General features: G+C 38.3%; 1 protein-coding gene across 1 annotated transcript in view; it reads left to right on the top strand.

The window, feature by feature from the left end:
- The window catches only part of Nalcn (sodium leak channel, non-selective), a gene marked incomplete in the record, with an annotated part of 412,798 nt that overhangs the window by 152,645 nt on the left and 233,998 nt on the right, over positions 1-26,155 (top strand). The window contains 1 exon segment of the mRNA XM_017794878.1: positions 14,544-14,675. Within this exon segment, the coding sequence (XP_017650367.1) occupies positions 14,544-14,675 (132 nt within the window).

Below are 26,155 nucleotides of genomic sequence, written 5' to 3'. Positions count from 1 at the left end.
ACCTGATGACTTTATATCCATACTCAGGTACTAAGGATCCACGTGTAACCGACTGTGACTAGTAATAATCAGATACATAGACATTAAAGACACATATGCAAACAGGATTTAGACAGAGTACAATATTGTATAACTGTATTAATTCAACTATTTACCTATATATATACATATATTGACTATGTCAATGCTGTTGTAATGAAATGCTTCTTCTAATTATATGGTTATTAAATAAATAATTTTTAAAAAATGCAGTCATCTTTCAGAATCAACAGGGATTAGTTCCAGGACAGGCCCTCAAGCATCTTCAAATCTGTGAATGTTCTAATCCACAGATGGAGTTGTATTTGCAAATATAACCTATGCATGTCCTGTCAAATAATGAAATAATCTTTATGTGATTTATAATATCTAATCAAGTTATGAAAATAGTTGCTGTACTGTGTTGTTTGTAGAATAATAACAAGAGGTTGGGGCTATGTGAATGTTCAGTGGAGCTGAAATTACTTTCTGTGTGTGATTCTGCAACGGACCAGCCCAGACCGGAGCAGTTCAGTCCAATGGTAACAGGGTCCCTGAGAGGGTCGACAAGGATTCGGCGAATGACAAACAGACCAACACACAGGAGTTTGGTGAAGGTCTGAGTGTATTTTTGCAGCTGCAGGGCTCAAATTAAGAACTGCAAAGTTACATGATTACATCAATAAGCCATTGTTCTGCGGTTAACCATTTTCTAAGAGTTCTGATTTCAGAAACAAAAGCGAAACACAGGTCGATCAAAATACATTGCCAAAGTATGCTATTATTCTTAACAAGCATCAGCTAATGTTAAACAGAAAGTTTCCTGTTTTTCATCTTGGTGAGTTCACATTAGAGACATTTAAAGTTACACAGTGAGATGACCTCAAACCAATATGTGTTTTCAATATTAGCTCTGTAATCATTAGTATTTCTATTTGGATTTCAGGTCATTCACAATACTGTTGCTTTATATCCGCTTCTTGTTTTTCCCTGTCCATTATACTGTCCGAAACTCCAAGTAATATCTAATCCTGTAGTTCTCATGAAATCCTTCCCCATTTTTCTATCCAAGAAATAAACAGACTCTTCAAATGTCTCTATATGCTCTCCTTTTGTTCCTTACTAAACAGGCACCAAGGTGGCCCAGGTCTGGCAAGTCTGTCCATGAATTTTAATGAATACCAAGAAATCCTTTTTTCTCCCACCTACCTCCTTCCTAAACAGTTGGTGGTAACTTTCTTTTTCTCCTAATACCAGAATTAGAGTCTTTTCCCTGAATTGCCTGTCCTGTAGGAAATACATCATCTTTAGGACTTTCTAACATTAGCTCTGCCTGTTCTATTCTATCCATCACTGATTATTTCTAGCAGCTTCTATTATAGCTTTAAGCAGTAAAGGTGCATCAGGAGACAAGGTCATCTGAGGAAACTGAGTTCCTAGGACCTTATTCTCAACATCAAGGTTTTGATCAAGAGTGACAGTCATAATGATAATAGCAAGCAAAGTACAGCCAAGGACACAGCATGCTTTTTTAACACAGCTATTCTCCAGGAAGCATTCTTCCTTTGACGTTTTCTCAGCCTCGACCCCCGGAGAGTTCCTCACGCAGGCTCCACTGGAGGTGGCGTAGCATGATTCATTGAATCCACAAATTCAGAACCCATGATACAAAGGATTTGGCCATATTGTTCCCCTACAACATAAATGCAAGATAATATGAAAGCTTCCTTTTTCATTTTATCTGGGGATCCTGCCCCTATCTCTGTGTGCAAGAGCTACTACTTAGCCAGTCTCATCAGGATCCTGGGTTTGCTGGAGAAAGATCATAACTCTTTGGGCACACTGAGTTGTGAAAATCTGACTCAGTAGTTGTGATTTGGGCATAATTTCTCTAACAAATACTTTAGTCTTAATGGACTTAAGAAGTTAAATTACTGGTAAGTAAAGCTATCCATTTTTCGACCTAATCTCAAGTCATCTTGTATAAGATAGTTTAGTTTCTTTATAGAAACATCACATAATTTCCATGTCATTTCAGAATATAATAAAGCTGTTTCCTTTCATTTAAATGAATATGTATTTAATAAAGTAATTTAGAAATACAAATATGAAGAGTATGCATCTACCATCAGCAATCATAATAGGGAACACTTTTTTTACCAATCACTATGTGTCAGATGCACAGTGTTTCATACGTATTGAATTATTTAATGTTCACAATCAGCCCCCAAATGGAGGTAATCTCTATTTTATAGACACAGAGGAGGCAGAGACTCAAGAAGCAAAAGTAATGTGGTAAAGATCATGTAGTTAAAGGGGCTGGGCACTTCATCTCAGTCAGTCTACCTGACATTTTTAACCACTTCATTTTCAGGACAGTATATTTTTCTTCTGTAGAGATGTATGGCCACTCATCTGTTTATACTTCATTCATTCCTCAATTGATGGACATGGAGGGGCTTTCCCCTTGTTTGTCTATTGTAAGCATTCTAGGAGACTGTTTCTTTGTGCCTCTTTTCACACTGATGTGCGAATTATCGTAGCACGCATTTATGAAAAAGCAGGTGCTAGTGAAAGAGCATGAACACCTCCAGCTTCGTGAGAAAATGTCACCTGTGTCCTCAGATGACAGTGCCACATTTTCTCGCTAATAGCATCTTGTTAGAGTCCTCAGTGTTTCACATCCTTGTTCACACTTGTTATCAGACTTTTACACTTGATGGCACACAGTGGTATCTTATAATAGTAAATTTCCACCCTTCTGCTTACCATCTTTTCATATACCCATAGCCACTTCTGATTTTCTGTAAATTCATAAGTAATCAGTAGATTGCTTAGTAATGTCACTTCCCCACTACCTGCTGATTAGTCTAAGTGATTTTCAGAAATTATGTGTATTTATAAATGATATATCACTTATATATGAATAAGAAGAGATGAAAACATAAACTATGAAGACAAATCCAAAGTGTGAAAGCTAAACACGCCGATGCATGTTTTGTACCTCTACTGTTGTTGGGCAGTATGACAAGTCTTTCATGTGGTATTATGAAACCATTTAGAAACTTTCTAGAATGTGTCCTTAAGTGTGGGTCTCAGAAAAATGAAAAGTTGTAACTGACTCATTTAGCATCAAACCCACCAGTTCGGTAATTATTTAAGTGCTATATTTATGTAAGCAACATCTGCATGAAGGGGCCATTCTAATGCATGAGTGATACATAGAATTCGATTAAATGGGAAGCTCACTTCTCTCAGCTGCTGCTGTGACAAGCCGTTTTCCCCTACCTCTCAGATAGGAGTTTTCATCCTTGACAATTTGACAGATGTGGCTGCATTCTTGGAGCCACCTTCCAACACGTTCGTACCCAGTGATCTATTATCATAAAGAAAGTCTCTGACAAGAAAATGAAAGTATACATGGGAGGTGGGGTGTATCTGCTCAATTTCTCTCCAGTAGCGTCCCCTGCCATGCCGTCTTCTGTAAGGAACAGAGGTAACAGTCTCTTCCCACAAGTAGGTCAAATTGTGGCAAGATTATTACTGTAATGTTTTAATGTTTTTTGAAAAAATTCCCACAGAAGGTGAAGATTGAGAGGAGGTGAACTGTATGATGCATGTGTTTCAAGTGATAGGATGACATCTTAGGCACATCTTAGAATGTCTGTCTTCTTAATGAACCTTCTCACAACTGGTGGATTATTTCAAGAATCGATGGAGCCTGTGAGAATTTAAGTTTATTTTATTAGCTAATCTCTCCTATATTTTTTAACAAGTATGAGAAAACAGAGAGGGCCAACTAAGACAAGGTGGCCATGGACTACTTAAGAAAACTTGCTAATCTCTCTGAACCTCTGTTTCCTTATCTGAAAAACAGGAGTAATTTAAGCCCTCTGTTTATAAGTATTGGGATTGATGCTCATCAAATACTCAGTACAGACTTTGGGAGGTGGTTGACCTCTGAGTCTGGAGAAAGGACTATCGTTATCATTATCACTCTCACAGACTTGCTCACTGCTTCGAGGTCTTTCTCACTTCTACAAAGTCAGCTCCTTAAATCCCCATGGTCTAATGGCTCACAGCCTCTAAGGCTTACTTTCTTTTCTCAGGTCTTAGACATCTGTTTCTTTTTCCATTGTTTTGAAATACATTTGTTTGTCTATTTCATTTGAAAGATGAAAAGTATCGCATATTCCTTGAAGCACCGATACACTGTGAAGTGACTAAATGCAGCTAATTAGCATACACTCATACACAGACACGTACACTGATAACGGCATGCTTGGTTTCTAATATTGGAATATAAAATAACTGGCTTAGAGGAGAAATTGGAGGGGGACTGTATTATAGTGTGTGCTTTAATTTCTTCACTGACTCTGTTTCTAGATAGAGAAAACATGAGAGGAATATACCTTGGAAAAAAGTAATGCTTTGATCTTTATTATTATCCATGGCCAGCAAAGTAAACAAGGTCAACCGTTCATTGCTTAAAAGTCAAGAGCTTAGCCAGGTGTAGTGGCACACACCTTTAATCCCAGCACTCGGGAGGCAGAGGCAGGCGGATCTCTGTGAGTTCAAGGCCAGCCTAGTCTACATAGTGAGTTCCAGGACAGCTGGGGCTACAGGGAGACCCTGTCTCAAAAAAAAAACAAAACAAAACAAAAAGTCAAGAGCCTTACATTTTTGTTCCTAATTTTTATTCAAATGTCAATCATGAACTCATGTAGGGATATTGAGTTCTTAATCCTTAAATTATAGTTGAACTAATTGGAAGAATTTAGTACAGATCTTCATTTACTTCTCACTAATCCATAAATGTGTGGCCACAGTGTGAGGAAACAGAGATATAAAGCAGTACTGTGTAAGATGGTTCAAATTGTGAATGTCCATTACAGCACTGTACTCTGGAAAATGCATTCTGTCCTAAATTGAAGCTTTCATAAGCAAAGTATGCCATGGCATAAGTCTGTTCAGGATAGATGCTTTTATTGAGTAGAATAATGGGAAACAGTCTGTTATAAATGTTCCTTACTTTGACTAATATCTGCAGGTGACTGCCATCTTTATGGTAGTCCCTCAGTGTTCAGAAGTAGCTCTTGTGGGCTCTAGTACTGGGTAAGGCATCATATCAATGGGAGTACTGTGGTATTATGGGTCATGGTGGCCCTCTAAATAGGAAAATGGGATTGATTATATACACATATGGCCAAGCCTATAATAATGAAGTTGAGGACATTTATGACATCAATAAATGGTCTCCCTTTATAATTAGATCATTGGTTTTCAAATCCCCAAAGCTCACAGAGGGTCAGAAGAGCAGGGACAGATGGATGGTTAACTATCTAAAGAAGCTGATTTGTTGAAGTCATGCTGGTTTGTAAAGGGGATATTAATTTTTGTTGGTGAATCTGACTTGGTTGAACAGTCCTGCCAATACAAGCCAACCTCTGTTGATAACAACTTAGCTCACTTGGGAATCTATGGTCAGCCACTCTTCAGCTCACATCTCTGCTCTGGGCTGTGGTCAGTGGAGTGAAGAGGATGTTATGGCAAGACCAGAGTATCAATGTTGTAACCCAGGGATCCTAGAATAGCAAGAGTAAGTCCTGGCACGTGAGTCCTTCCCACACCTCTGCACACTTTCTGTTATTATATCACTAACCAAAACAAGGCATATGACTGAATCTTGAGTTGCTGTATACAATACTGCCAAGAGTGTGGATACTCACAGATGGGTTCAGTTGGACACCACCTCCACACTTTTTCACATAAACTAAAAGAAGCTTCAAAATCACAAACTTAATGTAATATTGAACCCAACTTAGCAGCTTTTCCATACTGCCAGGCATGTATTTCTTCTTGATAAAATCTAACTTGTGTTGTAGGGTCAGAAGCTGATGATGGAAGTCTATTGATAACAATAATTTGAGTATCAATTTGTAATTGAAAGACTAGCCTTACTCTTATAGAGTAGTAAAAACTATGCTGATGCTAGGCAAGACATAAAAGGCTCTTATGAAACTCTTCTTCCTGCAGTTTGACCTCCAAATAGTCAGGATTTCCTCACTTAACTTTGAGTCCCCCTCCCCCCCAAAAACCAAACTATTCTTAACATTAGGCACCTGGCAGGATTTCTATGAGTATCATAACTCATAGTGCTCTTACAGGAGTTTTCATGAATCCTCTTCTACATAGGCTGTCCAAGAACAAAGAGTTGAAAAAGATACAGTCTAGAAAGATATGCTCTGATCTGTTTTCAGTATTTATAGAAATATGTTGTCTGGAGGTGGGAGAGATGGCTCAGTGGTTAAGAGTACTGGCTGCTCTTGCAGAAGACCCAGGTACCGTTCCCAGCACCCACATGGTGACGAACAACCATCTATAACTCCAGTTCCAGTGGCTCCAGTGCCTTCTTCTGATCTCTGTGGGCATTGCATGACATGGGTGCAATTACATGCATGCAAGCAATACACTCATATGTATATTTATATGTGTGTGTAGTAAAATAAATAATAAAATATTTTTTAAATGAATTGTCTCTATAACAAAAATTCTTCAAATTAGGCAGAATCACTTTGGATATCAGGAAAAGAAGCAGTGAGCACACAGATGTCTTCTCAGCAAGGACACACCACTTGTAAATAGATTTAAGTTTCATGCAATTTCACTTATGCATTATTATATTCTTATTCTTATGCTCATAGCTCATCATGCAAGATGGTTTCTGAAATTTTTACCTTATAATTGCGTTGTTCTCTAGATCTACTAAACTTGAAATCCAATTAAAACTCAAAATTTAGTAACCAAATGATGCAACATTCAGTAAGGAGAACATTGTTTTTAGCCAGAGTAGGATTATTTTATCCATTCAAGAAGCAATTGAGAGATTCAGCTCCTGAGCTGGGCTATTTATTATTATAATTTTATGCACTGTGTCCTCTCCCTGAGTATAGTGTGTGGGATGCTCACCTACAGAATCTTCAGTATCAAAATTATCTGAGAAATTTAAAATAAGTCCCACAAGCTATTTACATATTAAACTATCCAAAAAGAGATAACTTTAGGCATTTTGAAAATCTGTAAATTTTTGTAGTCTGTCTCAAGATTTATTATTTCTTTGAATCAGTTTATCATGTGATACCTCTCTTGCCTTCTCCATAAACAACTTATTGTATCTAGACTTTTAAATCCCTCAGGAGTCTTCCAGTGTAGTATCCAAGATGTCTGCTGTGGGCTAGACAGTAGACTACCTTGTCTCACATATATTCATGCTACAATCTACAGATATAGATGTTATAGAATCCATTTCCTAGATGAGAAAATGTTGCCACATAGGGGTCAAATTGGGCACATGTCTTCAAAGCTAACATTCTGTTATCCCAGGATGATCATCCATTCTTCTGTATAGAATAAGTTGTGTATTGATTTCATAACCTCACAAACTTCTGTCTTCTATTCCCTAACAAACTCTTGATGAAGACATTTCTCATTCCATTTAGCATCAAGAGCCAGATCAAGGGCTTTCTGGCTGCTCAAGTGAAGGCAGGAGAGCACCTGTGATGTTCTAAAAACATCTGAGAATGCTTTCTAAGTTGATACACTTGGAACACTGATTATCCTTTCTGAGAAATCTGCTTCTTCCTGTGAAAAATCAGACAACCTGAGTACCAACCGCATAGACTTGTCGAGGATCAAATGATGTCATTGCAACTGTGTCCAGTATGCTTGAAATGAAGCCTGGCACAAACCAAACCTTGGAGTATGTATTGCTTCTTATCTTGATAATATATCTTGTTAATGTTGATTTTAATTGCACAAAAACTTCTGTCCACTTATGGCATAGACTTTGTAGAATCTTAAGAACTTTCCTTTAACAGTGGGATTCAAAACTAATATTTTGTCTCTCTCATTTTTTGTGGTACTTGAGATTGAACCCAGGGCCTCATATATGGCAGGCAGACACTCTACCACTGAGCTATATCCCCAGCCCTCAAACTGGTGTTGCAATGTAGCCTCATTCCTGGCTTTTCACAGTTATTTCACACCAGTTGTCTAGGGCGTTTCTGATCACAAAACAAGATGGAAGCTGTAGTTAATATAATGTTTTTATATTTGAAGCAATACTATTTACAGTGTTCCTTTCTGGAAAGTCACCTAGTATGGAAACCTTAGGTCAGTAGAATTTTGTAGCACTAGCACTGGAAAAAGTGTGCTCAGTCATTTGCCTAGGAGATAATGATTTGAGCTGATGTCCATCAGAATCACTGACAGGGCTGTATGGTTTCCTACAGTGACTAAAATTCCCACAAACTTAGTTACTTAAAATAACACAAATTTGTTGTGTTCTACAAATCAGAAGTCCAAACTGGTTTTCAGATGGGGGGAGAAATAGAGATATTAGCAAGACTTCATTGTTTTTGGAATCTAGGAGAAAGACTTTCTTCTTGCCTTTTCTGGCTCCTAGACTTCATCACAACTCTGTCTTTATTAAAACTCTGCAATGAAGCCCCCACACTAACACGCACTTTTGTATAGCTGGTTCTCTGCCTTGCAGTTTGATGGAAGGGAGTTGCCATCCATTTTTAGGTTAGTGTATGTTAATATAATACCACAATATTCAGTCAGTCTTTGTTATATTCTAATTTAGTCATTGCAGTCTTTTAGAATTATGAAATGAGAAGAGGCAAATAATATTATAGATTATTCTTATTTTAAGGGGTTTCATCTATAGCAATAGTTCTCCAACTTGAACATGTGATATGAACCTTTTTGTTGCAGAATTAGATACGGAGGGGCTGGGTTGGGGCCTGGGTTCTGGAATTTCTAATAACCTCCAAGGATGCCACTGGTCCAGACACCACACTTTGAGGAGCAAGTCCCTGAAGCATTTATCATAGATGTTGTTGCCTTCAGGGATGATTCTATTGTGGTCTCTTCTTCATATCTTGATATCTTCATATCTAACTGCCATATATACAATCAGTGGATTTGGAAGCAAAGCAAAACTAAAACCTATTCAGAATGTGTGTGACTTTTATTTTGAATGAAAAGTGACATTATAACTTTAAAAAGGAGAACTTTAATAAAACGTGCCTTTAAAGAAGAGAACTTTAAAAATTGAATGCTTATATATGAAAAGTCTTATATTACATAAATAAAAAGAAATATACATATAGATGAATATATATGTGTGTTCATAGATATATATGTTGTACATATCTCTATAGATAGATGGTACACAGTTCCTACATTTAAGTCATAAAATTGTGGAATAATATTTTGTGATATCAAGTCAACCTCAACATTTTCCTTTACATTAATTTTTATAAGAAAATAAACACTGATGGTATAGATGTAGAACATCCTATAGACATAAGAGAGATTCTAAATATGACAGTTGACAGCCATTTTGCATCATGGAAACTGATGGTCAGTTTCAAACACTGGTTGATTGAATTCAGTATCAGTGGCCAGTATCGCAGGCTTTAGTATTAAAGCTGGAGCTATTGATTTTAATATTTAAATTTAGCTGCTTTACATATTTATCACCTTCATTCTTAATGTTTGAAAGTTATTACTTCAGAGAAAGCCAACTAAGCAATGGTGATTATAGTGTATCAAAACCCATTGTAAGTGATTATTTTAATGACTCTGTACCAACAGAGATATGTAGACATTCAGACAAAAAACAGCCTAATTATAATGACAGCACCAAAGCAAAGCTGCGACAGGTACAAAACCAATTTAAAAGTTTTTTGACAGCCATGGCTAAAAGCTTTGTTTGGGCTTTTCAGTAATAACAGTTTACTTAAGACATAAACCCACAGCTAAGGAAAATAGAAAGAGAAAGTTGTGGCTTTTCTGTCATGCAGATAAAATGGAAATCAGCTGAAGTGTTTTTAATAGAAAGTTATGTTGAAAAGAGTATGGAAAGGGAATAATGGGTATGGAATTTAACTCTCATAATGCGAAGAAAGACTAAATAACAATACAAATTCTAATGAGACTAGAAACCTGACAACTGATGTGCTTATCTGTATTATGAAGGTCAGTAGTTCCGCAGATGAATGGATAGGCATACAAGCACATTGGTTGACAGTTCTGGAATTTGATTTTGTATTATCAATAAAATAAAGCCGAAAAGAGATAGATGTAAAAATATGTCAATAGCCAGGTGGCATGAATCCTCATTGGAAAACCGCTTTTCCCATGACTCCGAAGTCTCTGGGATTCTTAGGTTTTTATCACTTTGATTTATCGTCCTTGCTTTTAAACTATCAAGTCCTCAGTATGATTAGGTCTTTGACCTTGAGCAATTAATTTCTCCTTCCTGATGGAAAAGTATCTGATCCACCAAATGACATTCATTTTGACTGAAGACCTTCATAAGAACATCTGTAGTGTATAAGCAGTGATCTAAAAACTTCACAGATGTTGACTCACTTAAAATTGGCAGCATCCCTTTGGAGTAAGTATTCTTGTGTCTGCTTCACTGAGGAGAAACTGAGGCACAGAGGTTTAAGTAACTTGCCCAAGGGCACAGCACCAGGAAATGGGCAGTTTCAACTCCAGACAATTTGGCTCCAAGCTAATTCTATTATGGAGGATTGTGGGGTAAGGCGATGGTCTGCATCTCCAAATCAGCTACACTATATCCCAATCTCTGCATGGGCTTTATCTAAGTTATTTTTAGTTGCTAAGACTGAAGAATCTCCAGGTCAGAACAAAGGGCAAGGGCATGTAACTTGTCCATAAAGATGTGGAAAAAAAAGAGAATATGTAGCAGTCTCTTTCTGAGTCCTGACCTTTTTTCCCTTCTCTTTCTTTTGGAGGCTGGCCAGAGTCTAAGCATACCTTTCTGATGCCCTGGGTTTCCTTTCTCTGAAGTCCCACTTCCTCCACCACTTTTTGCCAAGCACTTGCTTGTCTGCCATGTGGTTGATCTCCATGCTTCATTCAAATGCTCTCTCTCTCTCTCTCTCTCTCTCTCTCTCTCTCCTCTCTCAAGTTCATACCTATGAATCTATAATAAACTTCTCTAGAATTCAAAGGAGGAGGAAGAGGAGGAAAATTCGTGTTGGCATTGGCCCTGTGCAGTTGGCTCTTCTGTTGTCCAGAGCCCTCATCCTCTGCTTTCTCCCCTTTGATGATCTTTAGCTCACAACAGGGTAAAAATCATAGAATGGACTCTAAACAGATTTAACCGCAGAGCTTGGTTCTGCTGCTTTCTTGCTGTGTGATCTTAGGCAAATAAGTTCTCTGAACTCTGTACAACACAAGTCATGTGTCCTACCATGTGGTGCTGTGATGGAGATTAAGAGACATGCAGTGAATAGTGTATGCATAAAATGACTTGCACTATAGTAAACATCCAATGCATGACAGCTATAGTAATGGTGTTCATTTTAAAAGATACTCAGTTAACTCCACTTCAATACAGGCGGTAAACTTGAACCAAATTTAATTCCAAATCTTGAATTCAGCTTTAATACTTTGTGATGGTAAAGAAAATCAACCTCTCAGAGCTTCAGTTTCCTTATCTATGAAATTAGAATAACATCCTAGGACCAGTGTGAATTTTTAAAAATATTTTATTTATTATTTATTTTGTTTTATGTGTATGAGTGTATTGCCTGAATGTGTGTAAATGCATCCGTGTTGTTCAATGCCTGTGGAGGTGAGAAGAGGATGTTGGATTCCCCTGGAACTGGAGTTACAGATGATTGTTAGTCACCATGTAGGTGCTGGGAATAGATTCCAGGTTCTCTGCAAGAGAAGTCAGTGCTCCTAACCACTGAGCCATCTCTCCTCTCCAGCCCCACCAGTATGAATTTTAATTCAGTTGATGGGCATAAAGTACTAGAACAATTCCAAAACAATAAAAAAATTAATAATTATTATATTGTATTAGTTGCAATGCTACTTTTAGCAAATATTTCTGAAAACAAAAAGTGAAAAATAAATTGTTCTGGATAGCTTTAGGGTCAACTTCACACCTAGGTAGAAGGAGCCTCAATTGGTGAGTTGTCTCCATTGCACTGGCCTTTGACCATCTCTGTGGGGCATCTTCTTGATTGTTGAGTGATGTGGGAGGACTCAACCTATTATGTGTGGTGCCACCCCTGGGCAGGTGGGCCTGTGTCATATAAGATAGCAGGTTGAGCAGCAGCCAGAAGAGCAAGCCAGTAAGCAGTGTTCCTCCATGGGCTGTGCTCCAGCTCCAGCCTCCAGGTTCTTTCTCTGAGTTCTTACCTTGGGCTCCCTGATGAATTGTGACCTGGGAGATGTAAGCCAAATAAACCCTTTCCTCCCCAAGTTAATACTGATCAGAGTATTTTGTCATAGCAATGGAGAAACAAATTAGAACAGAAACTGGTACCAAGATTGTGGGGCATTGCTGTAACAGACCTGACCTTGGTGTTTTTAGGAGGATTGTGGAAGCATTTGGAACTTTGAACTAGAAAAGCCATTGAGTGCTTAGAGTTTATTGTTGTGGAGCTTGGAACAATTATGCTGAAAGAGTTGTAGGTGATGGAGGCCTAGCTTTTGATGCGTAAAAGGGAAGTAGAGACTATGGGGGCTGTTTATGGAATATTTTGAATTGAGAATCTGTAGTTTCTGGTCAGCTGGGGCAGAAGAATCAGCTGTGATTAAGAGATCAGAACCACCAAAGTGAAACCTTTGCTTTACTGGGACAATTGATGCTGGTTAGCTGGGGCTGAAAAATTAGCTGTAAGTAACAAGAAACCAGCATCGCTGTGTTAAAATCTTCTGGGAAGTATCTCCTTAGGGTCAGCACAGAAGCTGTGGTCCAGAGGGGGCCTGAGCCTCCATCTCAAGCTGGAACCAGGGCTTGGTAATGTGTAAGAGTCTCCTACATGGTTCTGGTGTTGAAAGCATGAAGGGGTCATAGACAGCAGCTGAGGCTTGGCACTCTGAGAGGTCAGGAAAGGCCATTACTGAACGTGAAGCCTCAGTTTCAGTGAAGACCCCAGGATTGAGGGGTAATGGATAGAATCTGAGGCTTTGCACCCTGAGAGACCAGAAGAGGTCACTGGTGAAGGTACAGCCTCAGTTTCAGTAGAGACCTCAGCTTTTTGGAGATGTTGTACTTTGGGACAACCACCAAGGGCAGGAAGAGATGTGGAGTGGAGCTTGTGGGATGAGCTATGTGTGCTGTGGATGGCAGAGCCAGAGAAGTGGTGCTGCCAAAATCCTTTTGGAGGCCAGAAGATTGTGAATGAAACCCAGATGGCCATCCTTGAGCTACTTTGTTGGACTTACGTTTGCTTAGGTATGCCCAATTCTACCTTTTGAAATAAGATAGTATTTGTTTGGGATTTTATAGGAGCCCAGGTTAAGAGACTTTTAAAAGAGACTATGAACTTTTAAGTGTTTGGATTTTTAAGGACTGTGGGACTTTTAAGGTTGTATTGTCTTACCTTGTGATATTGTTAACATCTTATCTTGAGGACAATAAATGAAAAAGTTGTGGTTTAATAGTAATGTGTTTGTGTACCAAGTTGACAAGGGGTCAAATGTGCTGGATAGTTTTATCTGCCATCTTGACAAACTGGGTAGAGGGAGCCTTAATTAGTGGATTGCCTCCATTGAACTGGCCAATGACCATGTCTTTGGGGCATCTTCTTGATTGTTGAGTGATGTGAGAAGGACCAGCCCACTGTGGGTGGTACCATCACTGGGCAGGTGGGCCTGTGTTATACAGAAAAGCAGGTTGAGCCGTGGCCAGGGGAGCAAGCCAGTGAGCAGCATTCCTCCATGGCCTGGGCTCCAGTTCCTGCTTCCAGGTTCCTGGTTTGAGTTCCTACCTTGGGCTGCCTGATGACCTGGGAAATGTAAGCCAAATAAACCCTTTCCTCCCCAAGTTGATACTGGTCAGAGTATTTTGTCATAGCAATGGAGAAACAAACTAGAACATAAATTTTCATTTTATCCCACCTTTTTCAGTTTTATAACCATCTGTAAAATGTTTTCATTCTCTCTTTTGAATACAGATAAAGTGATGCTTGCTTTGCAGAATCACCTTTTTGAAAGCCATTTTTCTATATGGTTAGAATTCAAAGTCAAAGTGACCCACCTGACCAATGTTTAAGACACATGCAGATTTTTTTGTTTTTTTTTTTGTCTTTTTGAGACAGGGTCTCCCTGTAGCCCCAGCTGTCCTAGAATTCACTATGTAGACCAGGCTGGCCTTGAACTCACAGAGATCCACCTGCCTCTGCCTCCCGAGTGTTGGTACTAAAGGCATGAGCCACCACGCCCAGCTAAATGTTCTCCATTTTTACCTGAAGTTCTCTGAAACTGTGTCCATTGCCATCTTTCAGTTGCTTGAACAGATGGATTCTTTTGTTCTCACTATTCAGTAAAAGGGACACCGATCGTGTCGTCTTAGAAGGATTGTTGTTCACAGCTGTGTATCAAATGTCTCTCAAGATCTCAGCACACACATTACACATAGTCATGAAGTAGTTGTCGTAAAGAAGTTATTGGTTTTGCCTTTTCAGAAAATGATGCGATCCTCAGTTTTCCACATGTTTATCCTGAGCATGGTGACTGTGGACGTGATAGTCGCAGCTAGCAACTACTACAAAGGAGAAAACTTCCGAAGGCAATACGACGAGTTCTATCTTGCAGAGGTAAGCAGCTTCCTGGAGTGCACAGCAGTGGTCAAGGGCTTTTTACAAATGTGAAAATTAATTTAGTGCATTAATTACTTGCCTGCTTCCTAAGCTGACTCACTGTCTGCTTCTTAAGTGATTCCTTTGGCCACTGTGTTTTCCATTTCATTTCCTGTCCCCATGAGCCTGAGCAATCATTCCCATGGTATGTCACGTTGCCAAGGTAACCTTTGTTCCCTGGGTCTTTCTCCAGATATTGCTGTTTTCCTACCCACTACTTATTTTCTCTCCCTTTCTGGTGTTGCATTAGTCTGTTTCCTAGTGATATAAGCAAGCACAAATTCAGAAGATTATAAATATGCAAGCCAGCTCAATAACCCAAGGGGGAAGCTGGACGGAAACAGAAAGCTAGTACAATAATAACTTCACTGGAGACTGAGGAGTTAAAACCTGGACTAAGGACGCCAACTCACACAGAGGGCAAATGCTGAGAGGACAGATACACTAATTGCACTGATTTAAGCATTATACATGTGTACATGAATAACAACATTACATGATACCTGTGGTGGTTTAAATGAGAATGTCCCTCATACTCCAATTATATTTGGATGTTTTGTCCCTGGTTGGTGATGCTGTTTTGGGAGCTAATAGAAGGTGTGGTCATGCTAGAGGAAGCAAGTCCCTAGGAGGCAGGCTTAGAGATTTCTTAAGCCTTGCTCTGATTCCTGTTTCTGCTTGAAAATGTGAGCCTCTGCTTTCTAATCCTGCTCTGGCCACCTCCTGCCACCATCCCTCCCAACCATGATGGACTTTAATATCCCTGGAACCATAAGCTCAAATTAGAGCTTCCTTTTATAAGTTCCCTTGGTCACAGTGTTTTATCACAGCAGAGAAAAGAAACTGAGACAATACCCATACATCTTTATAGTGATTATGTGTCAATTAAAATTAAAATAGAACTAGGATTAGAGAAATGGCTCAGCAGTTAAGAGCACTTACTGTTCTCCCAGAAGACCTGAGCTCAATTCCCAACATCCACATCAAATGGCTCACAACTACCAGAACTACATCTCCAGAGGATCTGACACTCTTTTCTGACCCCTAAAAGCACCTGCACACACAGGGTAGGCACTCACACAGACACAGACACACATATATAGGAAAAAAAAAACAAAAATCTTTTCTAATAGTTAAAAATAGAATGGAAATATAAAAGAAGACACCAAATCAGTAGTAGCTATGTTTTGTGCTTAATTCTTTGCATCCAAAATACCTGATCAGAGTTTAGAATAGCAACTACTGCATATTAAGTGATGCTGTTAATACTTAACTTTTAATTTTTTAATTTATTTTTAATCATTGTGTATATGTAAGATGTGTATGTGTGTACATGCGGGTGCATGCATTCTAAGGCACATATATAGAAGTCAGACAACAGTTTTCAGAAGTTAGTTCTTTCCTTTTACCTTGGGTTCTGGGGATTGAACTCAAGTCAAACATATGTGGAAAATGCTTTTACCCACTGCGCCATCTCACCAGACCTAATTCTTAAATATTTTAATAAATTCCAAAGACATTTTTATCATTGTGAAAAAGTTATATTGGAATTTATTGACTCAAAATCATAACACCTCAAAGGGGATAAGAGATCGTTTTTTTCTGGAGCCAAATATGAGTGACCATGGCCCAGGAACACAGATTCAGGTTACCCCAAATTCCATGTTCTGGTGTGGTAACAGTTACATTATGTTTTTATAGTAACAGAACAAGGAAAAGTCATAAATCAAGACACCTTTCAAATACATTGGTGGGTATATTCGGTAGGCAGGTCATGGGAAAGTGAGGGGGTTTCTACTATAGGTCTCAGATGCTATCTGATGGCATTCTTAGTTTTTTGATTGGTGAGACCCAGTGGTCTGCTAAGTTAATACAAGACTGTTAATTCAGAAGCAGAGGTAGGCAATGTTTGGCTGTTTATGGGGTTAAAGATATCCCCAGATAATCTGTGAATAGGCTCCAGACTTGCAGCATTCCAGACTCTCCAAAATCTCTGGAGTGCTAATTAGTTGGTGAGCCTTACAGAAAATTCAGTCCAAGGTACAGTAGTTTTTTTTTGTTTGTTTGTTTTTGCTTTTGTTTTTAATGAGAACTTTCTTTCACAAATTATATGGCTATGTATATACAGAAAAGTAGATTGACATATAGAAACCCATTCATCATATAAACAAGATGCACAAATTCAACTGTGCTACACTTTAGGAAATCCCATATATAAATAAATTTAAAAAGCAGAAAATTACAGTTCAATTATGTTTATTACAAAAGCATTTTCACTTAAAAATTAATCTGTTATATTCTTGAGTTCTCTTAGGTACCTAGAATATTCTCCTAACACATTAAAATGGGTTGGGTTAATAAAAATTAAGTCCACCCACACATAAACTTTTCTGAAAAGGAATTGATTCTGTGTATATACTGGCTATAAATATCTATGTAGATGTCAAGAAACTTATGGAATTACTCATAAATTCCCCTTTCCTGGAACTTTGTTCCCTGTAACAAAATGCTATTAATACTAAATTTTCACTGGCATGGATATGACATTTATACACAGGCACATATGTACACAAATGCAAAATAAGAAAAACAAATAATACAAAAAAATTTAAGAAGCAGAAACAAAAAAACATAAAGCAATAGTGATGTTTCATGATAAATTTTCAAAACAGAAATAAGATGCCAGTGACAGGAACAGGGTTCCACTGATTTCTGTCTTTCTGGGGAAGTGGAAAGTCATTGGAAATCCAGGCTAATGATGAGATGGTACATTGGGAAACTTAAGTAGAAAAGGAAAGAGAAAGCCAAATATAATAAACTAATAATAATAACAAATAGATGCAACAATTTCAGTTGAATCTTAAGTCTGGATTTTTAGTGACATCAACTTGGAGAGATATAGCTGTCTTAGACTTTGAAGAAGAAGGGAGAAAGGCAAGGCTCAAACTGATCCTGATTCAGGGTTTTATTCAGAGTGGGAGAACTGACAGACAAGGGAATAAGAGATAGGGGTGTTAGTTTCTTTCAACTTGACACTAACTTGAGTCACTTGAATAAAGAACTTCAACTGAAGAATTTCCCAGACAAGGTTGTCCTGTGGGCGTGTCTGTGAGTCATTTTCTTAATTCCTAACTGATGTTGGAAGGTCCAGTGCTCTGTAGGCAGTGTCACCCCTGGGGAGGTGAGCCTGAGCTATATAAGAAAGGTGGCTAAGCAAGCCAGGGAAAACAGGCCAGTAAGCAGCATTCCTCCATAGTCTCTGCTTCAGCTCCTTCTTCCAGGTTCCTGCTTTGACTTCCCTTAATGAGTAGACTGTGAGCTATAAGCTAAATATACCCATTTCTCTCCAAGTTGCTTTTGGTAGTAATGGTGTTTATCACAGCAACGAAAGTGTACCAGGACAGGTGAGTAGCATAGGAGATGAAATGAAAACCGTGTGGTTCTCTAGGAAAGAAATAAAAACAGAAGGAATGGAAGAAAAGTGAAGGACCCAGTGTCCCCGTGGGGACAAAGCACAGGTATGAGTGAAATAAGAGAATAAGGGGGATAGCAAGTAAGGTTGCGGTCAGAGATGGGGATCCAGGAGTTTCCAATCGCAGCATGATTTGGATAATGAAATACAAAATCTAGGGTGTTCTGCGACATGGGTAGCTTCAACTTCATAATGAAGTTGTGACAAAAGATGTCACCTGAGGATTGGCTAAGTCTTCAGCTGTGTATTGAAGCCAAGGTGCTGCCAGTTAGAGAGGATAGTGCGGTTAGGGCAAAGTCGAAGCTCAAGATTAGATGCTGCAGAGATGAATGCAGGGCAGGGAGATGTTGTCAGAGGCGGATAACTGGTGGAATGCCTATCAAAGAGCTTCCAGGAGGATGGATGAAACATCTCTTATCCAGTTTGTGCAGTAAAAGAACACGGAAGTGTAAGCACCCTCTCCTGTAAGGGACTGTGTGTGGTGGGTGTTATTGCAATATACTTGGGAGAGAATCAGTGGAGGCCACGACAGATTCCTGAAGCAGATTTTGAACATGGAACTTGAGAAAGTGGAGGAAATTGTTTAAAATAGAAGTAGATCACCAAGCTTGGGGGAAGGCTCTTCTTCAAGGAAGATGGGAAGGCAGGCAAGTTTGGAAGGATTACATGGGAGAAATACAGCAGAGGTTAAAAGACTGATAAGCAATACTCCAGAGAATTAAGACAGAGATGAGCACAGGTGGAGATCATGCCAGTCTCTTTGGGAGGAACAGTCTGTGTCTGCTCCTGTGTAAGTCCTGATGTTAGAGACTGCATAGACATGGCTTCTACGGTCGCCCCTCAGTGGGTATTTGGTCTTATTACATCAATCCTGTGTAGTATGAAGAGGCTATCTACCCTGACAACACAAGAAATGAACTTCTTCAGGAAACGTTCCCTAAAATTTTCACTCAAAAAAAATCTAAATCTTAACTACTGCGCTTATGCATTTTAATGATCTGTCACTATACTGAAAGAAATTCCAAGAAAATATCAAATAATTTCTATTGTAGAGTTCCCTAATTACTGTTTAAGTGCACTGGTGGTATCTAGAGGCAATTGATCCATCTCATTTTTATGTTTTATATATAATATTAAAAGTAACAACAACAGAGATAGGATGGCACAGTAGAACCTGGTATATATTTAGTATATGTCTTCTACTTGTTGCCCCTTCGAAACCACTAATATTGATTTGCTTTTAAAAAAATAAACTAGGAGTGAGGCAAATTCCATATATACAGTATAGTGCCTGTAACTAACCATATGGCATTGAATAGATAAAATATTCTAAGAGCCTAGATCTTCTGTTAAGTGTTATTGTAGCACATAAGATGGGCAACAAGAGCAATGAAGATGGGAAGAGTTCCCTTAGGGAGGGTATGGATATGTCTGTGCCATTATTGGCAATGGTTCCCTAAGCATATGTTCATCCCCAAATTCAGCAAGTTAATACATCACAAAAATGCAGCTTTCTACATGTTAATTACATCTCAATAAAGAGACAAAGAAGTAACTAAATGAACAAAACCGTCAACTCTTTGAAATCTTGGAAATAAAAAAAATAAGCTAAGTCATAGGATTTAGTTCACTTAAACAACCTAGAAGCCATGTCACTTTATTCTTGAACTACTTAAGCATTCAAAATTTGTTTCACTGGATGGATTGACTTTGCCTGAGGTTCTCAGAGTATGTTTGAACTTTATTCAAATTACAGTGTCATTTCTCTTTGAATCAAATTGTATGTGAGTCACAATAATTTATTTCAAGTGAGTATAGATAAATCATTTTAACTAAACTTATTTTTAACAAAATACTGCCTCTTAAAAAAAGTGTATAATGGTGGCTTCAGTTTAAGCTAAGAGTCACCAAACCAACTTTCTTCCTTCCTCCCTTCCTTCCTTCTTTCCTCCCTCCCTCCCTCCCTCCCTTTCTTCCTTCCTTCCTTCCTTCCTTCCTTCCTTCCTTCCTTCCTTCCTTCCTTCCTTTTTTCCAGAGGAAAGGGTTTATTTGACTTATAGCTTACCATCTATCATGAAGGGACCTAGAGGAGGAGCTCAGGGCAAGAGCCTAGAGGTAGGCACTGAAACACAGGCCATGGAAGAACTTTGCTTATTGACTTGCTCCTCTGGCCTGTGCTCAACCTGCTTTTAAAAAAGAAGTTTTTAGTGAGTTTTTGTGTATTTCATACAGAGCATCTTAATCATATTTATACTCCCTTCTCCATTAGCACTCTTCCATAGCCCCTCCATTGGAATTCATAGATTCTGTCATTCCTGTTAAGGCCTATCATGTCAAGTTAGTGTCCCCAAATGTCCTTCAGTGTAAGTTCATCCACTGGGGTCTGCTCAGCCAATCTAAAGTCCTTCCCTTTAAGAAGATCAGTTCTTCCTCACCCAGCAGTAATCAGCTGTCAATAATTGTTCAACTAAGATTGGGGCTTGCTGTCCATTTCCACAGTTCTGTGCTGGGTTTTTGTCTGCTTGTGTTTGCATGGTTCTTGTGCATGCTGACTCCATTGTTCTGGATTCATATTCACAAGGTCCCACAAGCTTGTAGACTCTATTTGTATATGGTCATGCACCTCCTCCCTGAATCTTACAATCTTTCTGCTCCCTCTTCCGCAATGGTCCCTGTGTCCTGGGTGGATGAAGTTTAATATAGGAGTTCTGTCCAAGGACCTACACTCTGTGGACTCTTATTCTCTATGTTTTGGCCATTTGTGACCTTTTATAGCCTTCTGTTGCATGAGGGAGCTTCACTGAAGAGAATTGAAAGACACATTAGTGCTCTCTTCATCCCTTGTTCTATGTTCTATGAGCCTTAGGTGTAAAGGCTGCATCGTAGATGTGCCACTTAGGCTTGGGCAATTCGCAGATAATCTCTGTGTGTGATGAGTTGTGGAACTCTGTAATAATCTCTGTATGTTGGAAGGGAAGCTTCTTTGATGGGTGGTGACTAGGGTACTTGTCTGTAAGTTTAAGGATTCATATTTTGCACATAGTAAGAAATTACATTTGTCTAGGGATATAAGAGCTTTGGAATTTTCTCTAAGATCTATGACCTCTACAGCTATGAAGTCACCAAACTTTGTTGAAGAACCAAATAAACATGTTAGAATCTATAGGCCATAGGCCCTCTGTCAGGTTCTTGATGCACTAACCTTTGTGTAAAAGCGAATGTGGCCTCAGGATACATAAGTTCCAATAAAACTTTATTTATAAAAGTGAGCAGTAAATTGGATGTTGTATAAGTTATAGAAGCAGAGAACTTTACAACTAGCATTCTCTGATCTTAAATTCATGCACATTAATATCAATGACAATAGTAGCTACCACTTTTTGGAGAGCCTATTGTGTGCTAAATGCTTGAAAGAAATTCATTATCTCATTTAATCCCCCAAGCAGCTATAATGACAGCAATTGAAGTTTTTTTGGACTATAATGATGCTGTATTTAAGGAAATAGCATTACGTAATAGTTTTGAAAGCTTATTTTTTAAATTATATCACAAAAGATCATGAGGTTTTAAAGAAGCAATTTCCTTCTTAGGTTTCTACATATTGTAGAACAAATTATTTAGAAAAATCCAAAATAAATCAGTTTACTCATTAGGAGCCAATTTACAGTCTAAAAAAACATACTTTAAGAATAAATTAAGTTGATTAGCTTCTGTTGTGAAACTGGGGATCTGCTTTGTTACTTTGAATTAATCTAAATTTAGAATTAGTTAAGATACAGAAAAGAAAACTTTACATCCTTGTCTGTAAATTAATATGAAAAAAGTGAAGACTAAGCTTTTGGAAGAATTTTAATTTTTCATCTTTATCTAAGAGATATGCAATTATTGCACATATAATTATATAGAATATGGATATTTGTGTATTCATTAGACTATACATTTAATGAGAATCCACATATGCAGTGCAGTGTTATGCACAGGAGGTGAGCGATTTTAACAGAATTTCTCTTAAAAGAAACTCTTTTACAAAACTACATCATGCAAGACAAAAGAAGGGGTTCTAAACTACAACTCAAGGTCATGACACGTATCTGTTTCCCAGGAAACAGATGTGTACAAAAACCCGGCTGACATCTGTACGAAGTATCCTTGGGGCATACTTTCAGCTTTTTTTTTGGTGGTTTGTTTTTTGTCAAGTTTTGAATACTTCTCCTAATTTTGTTTCAGTAAACTTAGATGAGCTATTGTATAATTTTCATTAAACTCTTGTTTTCTAAGTGAAATTGTATAAAGAGGAATAATTGAAATGTATTTAGTTTAGGCAACAGCATATATATATGCTTTTATTTCCAAGATTCATTGGTTGCTTCTTACACTATAGTATAAATAAGCAATTTACTTACAGCCACTAAAACAAATACTTGAAAATACTTTTTCCTGTCATCAGTAAAATAATGGTATTTCACTGTAGCTACAGGAGATAGAATCTTTTATCAATGTACGTAATATTCATTCTTCAATAAAAAAGAAATTCGCGCCAAGTGTTATGTATGGTACATACCTTTAATTGTAGCACTCTGGAGGCAGTGGCAACCTATATAGTGAGTTCCAGGCCAGCCAAGGCTACATGGTGAGACCTTGTCAAGAGAGAGAGAGAGAGAAAGAGAGAGAGAGAGAGAGTGGAAGGAAGGAAGGTATGAATGGAGTAAGTAAGGAAGGAAGTAAGGAAAGAAGGAAGGAAGGAAGGAATGAAGGAAAGAAGGAAGGAAGGAAGGAAGGTAGGAAGGAAGGAAGGAAGGTTCATAAACCGATGGGAGAGAATTGAGAAATCACGTTGTACTAGCAAAGACCAGCTTTTTTTCCCTTCCACTCCTCTTTTGCAATGATCCCTGAACCTTGGGAGGCAGAAGTTTGATACTGGCATCCTATTCAAGGATAAGCACTCTGCATTTACCCCCTTGTTCTCCTTAAGAAGTGCCTCAATATATATATATATATATATACTTTTAGTGAATTTTTGTGCATTTCACAGAATACATCTTAATCATATGTAGACCCCAATCCTTTATCTGGACCCCCATAGCCCCCCGCTGGATTTCATACATTCTGTCATATATGTTAGGACTATCTAGTCAAATTTGTGTTCCCAGATGTCCTTTGGTGTGAGTTCATCCACTCGACCCTGTTGAGCCTATCTAGCATCACTCCCTTAAAGAAGACCGATTCTCCCTCACCCAGCAGTGATCAGCTGCCAATAATTCCTAAGCTCAGGTTAGGGCTTCTTGCTATTTCTCCAGTTCTGGGGTTTTGTCTGGTTTGAGTTTGCAATGGGTCTTGTATATGCTGACACCATTACTGTAAGTTCATGAGCAAGTTCCCAGAAACCTGGAAAACTCTGTTTTCCTTGTGGTCATCCATCACCCCTGGCTCTTACAGTCTTTCTGCCTCCTCTTCCTCAATGGTCTCTGAGCCCTGGATGACAGAAGTTTAATATAGGAGTCCTATCCAGGGACACACACTCCGCAGTCTCTTATTCTCTACATTTTGGCCAGTTGTAGCCTTTCCGTGTTAATCATCCTCTGTTGCACAGGGAAACTTTACTGGTGAGAGTTGAGAGATGCATTAGTATTCTCTCTTCCCTTTGTTCCCCTATGTTCCCTGAGGCTTAAGTGTAGAGGTTCTATTGTAGATATGTCACTTAGGGCTGGGCATCTCACAGGCAGCTTTTTTTGGCGCAGTAATTCTGCTTGTCCTCCAACTATCATTCCCACACTGTGGTTTCCCCTGGACCTACCTGAATGCAGAGCTAAGCCTTCTTTCCAGTTCCTGGTATTAAGATTTAACGACATTGTCATTCTTAGTAATAAAGCCAGAGGAGAAAGAGAAAAGGGACTCTGTGTTGAGTTCCTCACAGTAAATTAACTAAAACTCTCCATTCAGAGGTGTCTTTTCTCCCAAGTTTGTCTCTGTCTCCAGTGTTCTTCTATGTCTGTCCCATGTCACTCCTTAAAGTAGCAATTTCACTCCACCCCCAGACGTGTGTTCCTGCTTGCTCCTTGCTGAAAGTAAATTGGTCCTCATTAAATGGTGATGCTCAGCATTTCTTCCATTCAGAGTTTCCCTGCAAAATATACACATATAATTCTGCAACTTTATCTCATCCAAGTTACAAAGAGGGTGATCCTAAGACCCGTTTGTATAAACCAGCTGTACTTGGTGGTGGTACATTCACAGAGGATTATTCTAATCTTTGTTAGCACTAGTTTTCTGATAACCTCCAGAGTATTTGGCACAATCCTAGATGAGGTTTACACCTAAAATTTATAGTCATTAGCTGACATATCAAAGACTTTTTGTGAATCAAGGAGAAGCTAGATGGAATGATTCCCATATTCAAAACCTTGAGTCTGTATGAAAAGTTTCAGGTAAGAGAACTAAAATTATTCTTTAATGCAGTAAGTAACTAAAACATTCATTTAGCTGACTGGTTAGAGGTGGTGAATCATAATCTTCCTTAGGTGCTAGTTAGGTGGGGTTTTTAGAAGGGGGCAGTTGAAAACCCCTGTAGCTTGAGAGAATTAATACTGTCTCTAGCACGGATTATTACTCAAGCAAAAAGGTGGTAAAACTAAATTAGTCATGCACTGATGAGATTTGGGCAGGATCAGACTGCTCGGTGTCAGCACCTGAGATGCTAAAGGCATCCTTTGATCATTTAATATGTGAGGTTATTTTATTGAATTCTTCTATATATTTCTGTTACTTGAATTTTCTAGCCTTTGAAAAATCTGGAAATTTAACTTCATATTCTTAATTATCAATGATTTCATAAACTCAATACATATAGAAATTTTAAAAAATATTTGATGTTTACCACCCTGCTTTTTCAAAAGTTAATTGTTTCCTGTTTGCTTCAGGGTTTTTCATTCAGAAAAAATATGTATATACAAATAGACTAGGAAAAACCCCTGTGCCCCCTTCTTGATCTTATTCTTCTCCTTAATCTACAGAGAACCCTGTAGATTCTTCTCCCTAATCTAAGAGAACTGTGTTCCAATGCATGTCTCATAACAATACAAATTTTCAACCAATAGCTTACTTTTCCCTTTCATTCATTATGACATTTTGAAAGTGCTCCTGGTATATCTGTAACATTGTTTCTATGCTCCATGCATAACAGCTCCCTAGTTTTCATTCACTTTTTTTTTTTTTTTGATCTTTTGCCTAGGACACTACTCTTCCACAAGCATTCTCATCTCAGACTGTAGGCCACACTGGCAAGAGGGTTATTTGTTTTGTTTTGTTTTTTTTTTTACTTTATCTCAAAACATATACCTTGACTAAAACTGCTAGACTGTAGGATATGATCACATTCAACTCAGTTAAATTAAATTGTACTTGAAAATGCTTATTATGCCAAGTTGTATTTCTACCAGACTATGTAAACAGCTTCATTTCATGATAAATTTAAATGATTATTTAGAATAAATTTCATGGTCATTCAGAATTTTCCATTTTATCACTCATATAAGGAATTGTTACAGATTAATATATTCTTAAATATTTTTTATTTATTATTTTTATTTTATGTGTATGATTGTATTGCCTGCATGTATGTGAGTGCGCCCGTGTCGTGCAGTGCCACAGAGGTCAGAAGAGGGCTTCGGATTCCCCTGGAACTGGAGCTAAGGACTGTTCTCGTAGCCGCCATGTGGGGACTGGGTCCTCTGCAAGAGCAGTCAGTGCCCTTAGCTGCTGAGCCATCTCTCCAGCCCCAGTATATATTTTCTTAATCACAACAGAGAACTGACCTTTTCATATTTTGCTATCTTGCTTCTTCTATGGGTGTACTCAGCCATGTGGAACCCTGCTGCTTTTCACTTATCTGGTGACAGGCAGTGTAGAATTTCTGACTGATTTCAGCTCCTTTCTTAACTTTTATTCGTTATCTTGCCTTCCATATAAA

The sequence above is a fragment of the Nannospalax galili genome, unplaced genomic scaffold, assembly GCF_000622305.1.
Source record: "Nannospalax galili isolate Female #2095 unplaced genomic scaffold, S.galili_v1.0 scaffold287, whole genome shotgun sequence".
Classification (NCBI taxonomy): domain Eukaryota; kingdom Metazoa; phylum Chordata; class Mammalia; order Rodentia; family Spalacidae; genus Nannospalax; species Nannospalax galili.
This window is presented reverse-complemented; position numbering and strand designations above follow the sequence as displayed.